Raw genomic sequence first — 10061 nt, forward strand, 5'->3', positions numbered from 1 at the left:
TGCAAGCGCATGTGTTGCTATGGTAACACTCAGCGTAAACAAACGGAAACGCAAAAGAATGCAAATAGCCCAGAGTGATGAATTCCAACACCACACACATATGCGCACGCACGCACACACGCACGCATGCGCGCGCGCGCGCACACACACACACACACACACACACACACACACACACACACACACACACACACACACACACACACACACACACACACACACACACACACACACACACACACACACACACACACACACACACACACACACACACACACACTGTGGCAGAACTGTAAACAGCCAGTATATCGTCCTATTGCTAACTGTTTTCTGTGTTAGCATCGTATTAGAGTTATGTGGTGTTATGGGTTCTATTAGGCTGACATGAACCCCATGGGTTCCCTATTTTGGGCTGAAGCATGGTTAGCATTACCGCACAGGCTCAGCTCAGGGGCTATAGACTTCCCCAGAGCCAGAGCCTGTGTGTGAATGTCGCTGTTATTGACTCATTCTTGTCAAAATGCTTAAGTCATTCATGTCAATATCAGAGCCACACGCGTCCTACTAAAAACTGAAGGAGTAGCCTAAACATTAACTTTGTAGAAATCATCATAATTCAATTTCAATGCCTTTAAAGTGCATGTTTATCCCTTCGGTTTATTTATACAACTTTAGAGCACCACTCAGTGCACCACTCAGTTCACACGGGTGTGATTTTTATAGAGGGACAGACAGTACAGGCTGACAGGAAATGGGGGAGAGAGATGGGGGAGTGACATGCAGTAAAGGCCGTCGGGATCGGGAGTCGAACCCGCGGCACGCTGCCAGACTTGGGCTATTCCGGCAAAGGTGGCTGGACCGCTGAGCCACGGCCCTGCAGGCAACTGCAGATAAGTTGCTTTCTCAGCTTGATTAAGGTGTCAGACAAGCTACAAATCGTAGTTCTTTGTATGCTTGCTGCATGTGTGCAAGCACCAGACCGCGGAGCTGCAGGTAAAAGGTGGACCCACTTCTGAACTAAAATGAATATGGCACGGTGGCCAAGTCCAGCCAACAGTTCCAAGTACATCCTTGCAGGCAGTGACAGTAGTAGGCCTAGTGTCGCCTGCCTGCGTACCTTTTAATGTTTTGGGCAGCTGCTGCTGCTGATTTTACCAGCATGATACTTTTACAATTAATTAATTATACTCACCTAATGCTGGCTACCGCCGCAGTATAGCTCGATAGGATCCACTTCTCCACCATGTTTAACGTATATTCCAAAGTGTGTATACACATTGTTTAAGTCAAATGTGCGCAGCATCATGGCTTTCATATGGTAATATAAACTTTGGCTAAAAGCAATCCACCACCACCATCACTTCTAATCAATGTTTACAGTCTGTCAGTCCCTCCTCCCTCCTGGCAATATTATGATCTGAAAAAAAAACCCAACTGTCTGTCATGGAAGAAGGCTACAGCCGAAACAGACTTCCTCTTCCTCTTCAAAATAAGAGCTATACTTGTAGCTACACTACACTACACTAGTTTTATTTCTTAAGTGAACTTACAGGACGTGTAGATATATTTGTAGCGCCCTGAGAGATAATGCTTTTTCTGGGGTATCTGCGTGGTACGCTGTGTGGTCGTCGATGGTCTCTGGCCCCCTGGAGTCATGGGCCGGGGGGAAAACTACACCCCCTTCCCCCACGGTAGTTTCTGCGCCTGCCCACAGCCACAAAAACAAAGGGAGCACCTCTACGATCTGGTACCCCACACATTTAGCACCAATTTAGCACAAACATGGGACAAATTCTCATTGTACTATGTCATTATGTTGTTACCACAGCCACCAATGCAGATATAGGCCAACAATGTGTGACTACAAATAAATATCTGTGGACAGTCAAAAGTCCTGAAGATTAGATTTGCGAAACAAATCCGATTTGTCAGCACAAAGCCTTGTAAAAGAGGACATACATCATTCTGTCAGGTGATGTCTGTGGCTTATTGTGGACCGAAATCTCAGATGGACTCAACAGTCCAGACTCCCGACCTTCCCATGGACCATAACAAATAAGGACATTAGTATGCAGGGGCACGCTGCAGCATTGTGGGTTATTGCTATGAATCTACACACCAGCGCGGGTTCAGCAGTTTTGTTCACTGGGGAAGTTACGGTAATGTTATTGTAAATTATTCTATTGCTATAATTTCTGGTGTGACATGAGGTCTTGTTATGCGTTCATCGTTGTTATGATGTTCCCAGTCGGGGGAAACTAAACAATTTCACGAACGGGAATATAAAGTTGATATTTCAAACCGCTAAGGTTTTATTATGGCGGTCTGCTTTGTGTTACGGGTGTTTTCACCCCCAAAAAAACGTGGGAGAGTCACAAAAAAATCCTCTGCAGCCTCCAAGAAAAACAAAATCATTACGTCCGCAAATGTTGCAAAAATAAAATAAAATGTAAAGGGGGAGACACTGTGTGTGTGTGTGTGTGTGTGTGTGTGTGTGTGTGTGTGTGTGTGTGTGTGTGTGTGTGTGTGTGTGTGTGTGTGTGTGTGTGTGTGTGTGTGTACATACACATACATTGCAACAGGTTCAGTTGAGAGTCATTAAACAAAAACAACCTGCATTCATCGAAGCTGATGGTGCTGAATAGGCTAAATAGTAATAACAGACATGAATGGCATGATAGGCAAGCATGTGCTGAAAATGGCACATTTACAAGCTCACAATGTGTTGCAATGTGACACTGTGAGATGTTAGATCAACTTTATTTTGCCAAAGAGATTTGGTTTTGAGGGCAAATCTCTCTGTAAGACGGAGATAACATATAGAGGAATCATTTGTTTACAAATACTGAGACTGTGGGTCCTATGGCTATCTTATCTTGTCCTATTCTTAAATGTATTAGTAATGTCTTTGAGCTTCTACAAGCTGTGAGCTTGTAGAATGTAGTTTGTCTACAGTATTTGCAATATTTAAAAACGTACTGTAGAGCAGGTTGTCCAATGATCCATGGGTCGCCGGTTCGAATCCCGGGCTCCTCCTGTCTACATGTCAAAGTGTCCTTGGGCAAGACACTGAACCCCACATTGCCTCCACCAGTGGTTGCCACCATTGGTGTGTGAATATGGGAAGTGTGGCCGCTGGCGTCCACTGTTCGCCGCTTCACCTCCCAATGTATGAATGAATGGACCATTGTAAGAGCTTTGAGTAAGCACGTAGTGCATAGAAAAGCTATAAAGCTATAAAAATGCAATTCATTATTAATATTATTGTAGATAGGGCTTGCGACATGCGTACATGCAGGTTGTGTTGTGAACCGTTCCCAACAGATTCCAAAACCTGTTGTTTTGAGGAGGAGCCCTCAGCGACCTCTGTATGAGCAACCCGATCTCACCCAAACATGGTGAAATAACACGGATTGGCAATAGAGCGCCGAAGTCCTGACATCACTCGCTCATCCCCTGTTTCACGGAAGTAATTTCTCTATGGAGAATAACATGGGGGCATCTTAAAATCATCTCATATAAGCATATTTTGTGGTTCAAAAATAAACAAACTGTCTCTGCGAAAGTGTCGGGAGGTGTCTCTGTATCTAAGCTTCAGACCTCCCAAAACAAATTTATTTGACTATTTCTCATCCTTGGGCCAATTAACCACCTCTTTCAAAACCCATTTTGCTATAGTCTAAACTGGCTCCGGGTAGAGGACAGAGTTGATCAATTGAAAATTGTAAATGCAGCCTTGCCCTCAATGCCCTCAGTGCCCGCATACCTGAATGACTACCTAAAAAAAGCAACACGTCACCCACAGATACAATACTAGAGGGACCGATCTAGAGGGACAAAATCTCCTACAGCACTGCCACCCAAGCGTGGAATTCCCTGACCCTAAAAAAAAGTTTTTTGTTGTTTGTTTTTTTACCTGTGATGATATTGAATTTTGTTATTCTTCATGTTATATCTATGAATTGATTGCATAGGGCCTAAATGGCCTTTTGGACTAACTGTACACAATCAAAGACATTTGGAGACAATAAAGCAATCTACGTTCTGACAAGAGATGTGGGCCAAGTATAGACCCCTGGGAGACCTCAATCAACAATCAAGTACAAAACTTCTCCCCAACAACAATGTAACAATGTGTACACATTTGTACACTCTGTGTTATGGGGGTCCTCGATATTGAAATGTTTGAGAACCAGTGCTCTGTCTTATTTGTTTATTTGGGACGGACGGACGGACGGACATATTCATGAACACAGCACTGAAACACAGATACACAGTCTAGTTGGAATGCTGTGTAAATACGTCTGAGTTAGCATAGGATGATGTTGTGATGTTGTTATGGTGTCTTTAGCCCCCCTGGCCCGGGCGAGGGGAAGGGAAAATCAAACACAAGTGGACGTAAACGATTGTGAAGCAGCTCTGAGGCACGTGTAACCACACAGTGCTGGCCTAAGAGGACACGGCGTGCTGTTTGTCAGCGGTAAACACTGCGTCTCTGCGCTGTCGTTATCTGAATATTATCTGAATGTGTTCATCCGCCTGTCTGTCTCACATACGCACTCACACACGCACGCACGCACACACCGACACACAAGCATGCCAGACCCATTCTATCTGTTTCTCTCTCTTAGCCAACCATCAGATTATGTTCCAGTTCTGAAAGCAAACCATGTGTGTTCTCCATCCGTGAAGAGTTCACGTGTGCATGTGTGCATGCGAGCGGGCGTGCGATGTGTGTACGTGTGTGTGTGTGTGTGTGTGTGTGTGTGTACTTATTTTTATCAGTGACTCACAGCCAGTGTTTTATATATGGAGTTATATGAGCACTCAAGAAATGGGATTTCATAAAGTATGTGTTTTACGATAGAAATCTAGAGCATTGATTCATAGATGTTGTGACATACCATACATGCATTTATCCTATATGTATCCTCCATTCCTGAGATATTTCCCATGATGTATGATGTTGACCTTGATTATTGAGGGTTTGACATCAAAAACATTGAATCTGCTCAAAACTCTTATTACAGGGTCAATTGTGAGCGTGAAAAACAATGCCTCAGCCTGTAACACGACATTATTTGTAACTCGCTACATACTGTACATATTACAGGATTACATGTTACAGGGAGAAGAGACAAGACATATGGATCATTTTAAGTATTTAGGATCAACATTCCAGATCAATAGAGTTCGGAAAAGAGGTGAAGAAACGAGTGCAAGCAGGTTGGAGAAACAGTCAGCTGTGTTGTATGGTTTAGAGACAGACAGACAGCTATGTTGTATGGTTTAGAGACAGACAGACAGCTATGTTATATATGGTTTAGAGACAGACAGCTATGTTGTATGGTTTAGAGACAGACAGCTATGTTGTATGGTTTAGAGACAGACAGACAGCTATGTTGTATGGTTTAGAGACAGACAGACAGCTATGTTGTATGGTTTAGAGACAGACAGACAGCTATGTTGTATGGTTTAGAGACAGACAGATATGGTTTACAGTCTGAGGAAAAGACAGGCAGCAGAGCTGGAGGTAGCAGAGACAGAAATGTTGAGGTCCCTCTCTGGATAGGATCAGGAACGAGGGATCAGAGGGACAGCGCATGTTAGATGTTTTGGAGATAGATCTGAGACATCTAGAGAGGAGGGATAGTGAGTAATATCGGTAGGAGAATGCTGACATTGGAACTGACAGGCAGGGGGCCTATAGGGGTTTTATGGATGTGGTGAAAGAGGACATTAAGTTAGTTGGTGTGAAAGAAGAGTATAGACAGTGGACTGCAGGATGAGACGGAGGCAGATGATTTGCCGTGGCCACTGAGCTGCCACGCTGGAAACTTGTACATCTGCCATTTTGGAAGATATATCAAAATATCCCTGGCACAAAACATTTTCAAATGGGGGTCCATGGCCAAAATCATATCCTTGGCACATAAAGTTTGCGAACCTAGAGGGCTGTTTTTGTGCAACATTGTCATATGACAACTAGGGATGAAGTGCACAGCTCGTTGAAAAATACATCTCTCTCTGTCTCTCTCTCTCTCTCTGTCTCTCTCTCTGTGTCTGTCTCTGTCTGTCTCTGTCTCTGTCTCTGTCTCTCTCTGTCTCTGTCTCTCTCTCAGATATATTCAGCAGTGATGTGTGCGGTCCCGACAAGGAGCTGGACCTGGAGAGCTGTCAGTGTGTGTGCCGGCGGCGGGATGTGGCGCAGCGCGACTGCGGCCCCAACCGCCACCTGGACCGCAACACGTGTCAGTGCGTCTGCAGTCTGCCGGCCACGCCCTCTTCTTCTTCTTCTTCTTCCCCGTGCCCGGCCAATCACGCGCTGGACAGGGAGCGGTGCCGCTGCGTGTGCAACAGGACGTGTCCGAGGCACCAGCCCCTCAACAGGGCCAAGTGTCAGTGCGAGTGCAACGAGTCGCCCAACAAGTGCTTCCTCAAGGGACGCAGGTTCCACCAAGCCACATGCAGGTATATATACTGTACGCTATGGAGGAATGGAAGGATTAAGGCCTATTCGTAGCCCAGGTTCCACCAAGCCACATGCAGGTATATATACTGTACGCTATGGAGGAATGGAAGGATTAAGGCCTATTCGTAGTCCAGGTTCCACCAAGCCACATGCAGGTATATATACTGTACGCTATGGAGGAATGGAAGGATTAAGGCCTATTCGTAGTCCAGGTTCCACCAAGCCACATGCAGGTATAAATACGCTATGGAGGAGTGGAAGGATTAAGGCCTATTCGTAGTCCAGGTTTCGGTGAAGAGGTGACCACAGAGAGCTACAACATGACGCTGCGGTGGTCACAACACATCTGTTTTAACTAACCACCGTTTCGGTGGTCACCTCTGCACCGAGAACGGGACTGTGAATAGGCCTTTAGGCCACATATAGGGCTCTGCCACGATTACAAGATTTTCACAAATAATTGCGATGAACGATTTAGCACATTGATTGATTGTCAGGTAATAATTAATTTATTCTGCCGCCACCGCCAGTGTTGTTCTGTTTTTACCTTATTTTGCCCAACATTTTCATTCCGGTTCATTTCCGGTTGTATCCGTCTCCTAGCAACCTAGTAACAATCATACGTTGGCGAAGAGCACCATCTATCGTAAACCACTGAAAAGACCATATGACGCAATATTGCGTGATTGACTTGCACAGGGCAGATATGATAACCTAATTTAATAATTGTATAGGCCTACTTCTAAAAAAGAAAATAGCGGAAATAGCCGATATACAAGCAACATGTCACAAATGTCTATTTCTGCTATTTTCCAAAAATGCTTGAAAATGTATTAACATTTTTCAACATGGAAACGATTTTGATGATAATTTGAAAATAGCCGATCTAGTAGTTTGGTATCTGATCAGGTCAGAGCGGAAATAAATGTATCTCGTCAGACGGCCGAAACCAACGACCTGAACCACCACCAGAGGTTGGTGTTGGAAGTGCGGAGGCTTCGAGTGGAGGGTTTGTGGGGGTGAGGACTTCTTTGAAAGTTCTGTTCAAAAACAGTCCCTTGAAAACCGGTGTGTGTGTGTGTGTGTGTGTGTGTGTGTGTGTGTGTGTGTGCGTGTGTGTGTGTGTGTAACTGTGTGTGTGTGTGTGTGTGCGCGCGCGTGCGCGCATGCGGGGGTATAAGTGGGTGCCGTTCCGTCATCCCAGCCTTTCTAAGAAGCCAGCCTGTGTAGTATAAGCGGGTGTTTGACCAGTGAGCGGTATACAGGTTGGTGTTGCAGTGAACCAGGTCTGTAATACAAGACCTCAGTCGGCTAATGACTCCTCCAAGCTGTCACTTAACCATTTCCTCTGACTACAAGTGGAGAACACACACACACACACACGCACACACGCACTCACACGCACACGCGCACACACACACACACACACACACACACACACACACACACACACACACACACACACACACACACACACACACACACACGCACACTTCCATTCTTGACCCTTTGTGACCCTGTTTGAGAGTGATTTATGGGTGTAGGAGAGCAGTAAGAATCTATAGCGTCTGGAGTCTGCAGGCGCATTGTGTAGTGCGTGCGTGTGTGTACTCTGATTTTACACTTGTATCGTCTCCGTGGGGTGGAAACATCGTAGGTCCTACACTGTATGTCCAAAACTGTTACTTTTCAGGATGCATATTCAAAACTAGTGAATAGCAAAAGCAGCAGATCAAAACATTTCTACCATGTGGATCTGATGCTTCCGTGTGACGCTGTAGTGTGATCACGTATGGGCGCTAATGTACAAAAATAACCAGTAAGACGCCCTGAGGGCGAGGTCACGTGCACGCATCCGCCCGGGTGACAGCAGACTGCTGGGCGAGCGCTGGCGCTTTGGCATGGGAGGGGTCAAATCAACATATGGAATGAATTATGTACTGGCCATATATGGAGCGTGTCTTGAGTGTACAGGGTTTGATGAGGTCAGATCAACATATATGGAGATCTAAGGATTTGATGTTTGAGGTCAGATGTAGAGTTGCTGGCTGGTGTTGTTTGTGTTATTGGTATCGATAACGGTGAATATGACCATGGAAATAGTTGGGTTATCGGATGTCATGTCCCTGGATGTCATGTCCCTGGTAAAAAATGTAAATAAAAACTTTGGATGCATTCCTCATGTCTCCCACCCCCCCCCCCTCTTCTCAGCTGTCACAGGCCTCCCTGTGAACGTGAGGTGAGGAGGCGACGCTGTGAGCAGGGCTTCTCCTTCAGCGAGGAGGTGTGCCGGTGCGTCCCCAACCACTGGAGACGGTTGGACTAATGCCCCCCGCCCCCACCCCAATCTACGGCTACGCCACCTCTCCACCCGCCCCGTAATGAGAGATGTGCCGATAACGAAACGATCTTAACGACCGCGCTCAGATCGACCACATCATTTCCACCACCCCAGTAACAGTTGCTGCTATACTGGTCCTCCATAATATACCACAGCCTCCATCCATGGACCAGCAATGAAGAGTTCCTATTCTGGGGTGGCCAATATTCCTATACGAGATCAGGTGTGGAAAAAGGAGTGGACAAAGTATAGACCCGTGGGGAACTTTAGTTTGGTCACCTGTGAGATGGTTGGTCGCGGGGCGGTCGGACTCGGCAAGGAGAGAGTTTTGTCACCTGTGAGATGGTTGGTCGCGGGGCGGGCGGACTCGGCCAGGAGAGAGAGTTGGATCCCCTGGCGAATGTGGCGGGTGACATTTTGGGCTGGGGTTGTTGTGCTTAGAGTCTTTCGTGGACATTTTTCAAAACACACGGAAACGAAGGTTGAAAGAACAGAGAGAGAACGGGAGTCAAAAGACATTTTGTTATAAAGTATTGTCCAAAACATAATGTGTTCTAAAATATTGCTGTTTTTTTTATCGTGTATTATTCTATTATGACAGACATTGATTATATAATTTATTAAATGTGTTCCTTTTTCAACCTCCTTTTTTTGTTTTGTTTTTGCTCGTTGCAATTTCAATCTTTTCCATGAAAATACACTGTGAGTGTGATCCATATTTTTGTATCATGTTAATGTATTATGTTGTAAAATAAACATAAATATATATATTGTATTGTTAACTTATATCTGTTGTGTTGAAGTGGTGATTCACTTTTTCAAGTGGTTTCATATATAGAGAACGAGAACTCCACCGATGAAACATAATCCTGTAGCTACAGGATATAGGGTTTCCAACTCCCAGAGTTTCAAATAAAGCAGGGGTTCTCAACCCGTGGGTCGCGACCCCTCGGGGGGTCGCCAAATTATTTTGGGGGTCAATAGCTAAAGCATAGCTAAAGCATAACAAACACCAAAAGGGGTTCCCGCATGGGTTAAAAACACAATTATGTAAAATGTTGATGTTTTCGTATTATTGATCCCACTGTTCTACATACAGCCAACCAGGTGAAGAAATCAGATTTAGGCTTTAACATAATGCCTTTATGAAATATCCCAGACCATTAGGATTTCATGGAAGATGATTCTGCAAATATTGATAGTTTGACCATTTCCAATGCTCGAATATTAAAATATTGGAATATGGAA

At 45.0% G+C, this 10061-nt stretch overlaps 1 protein-coding gene across 1 annotated transcript in view; it reads left to right on the plus strand.

Annotated features, from left to right (window-relative positions):
- Positions 1-9539, plus strand: part of vegfc (vascular endothelial growth factor c) — a 73363-nt gene extending 63824 nt beyond the window's left edge. The window contains exons 6-7 of the mRNA XM_080759847.1: positions 6123-6471; positions 8684-9539. Of these exons, the coding sequence (XP_080615973.1) occupies positions 6123-6471; positions 8684-8798 (464 nt within the window). The 3' untranslated portion in view covers positions 8799-9539. The remainder of the gene's footprint in view (positions 1-6122; positions 6472-8683) is intronic.
- Positions 9540-10061: the final 522 nt, after the last annotated feature.

The sequence above is a fragment of the Protomyctophum bolini genome (genome assembly GCF_963924005.1).
Source record: "Protomyctophum bolini genome assembly, chromosome: 3".
Classification (NCBI taxonomy): domain Eukaryota; kingdom Metazoa; phylum Chordata; class Actinopteri; order Myctophiformes; family Myctophidae; genus Protomyctophum; species Protomyctophum bolini.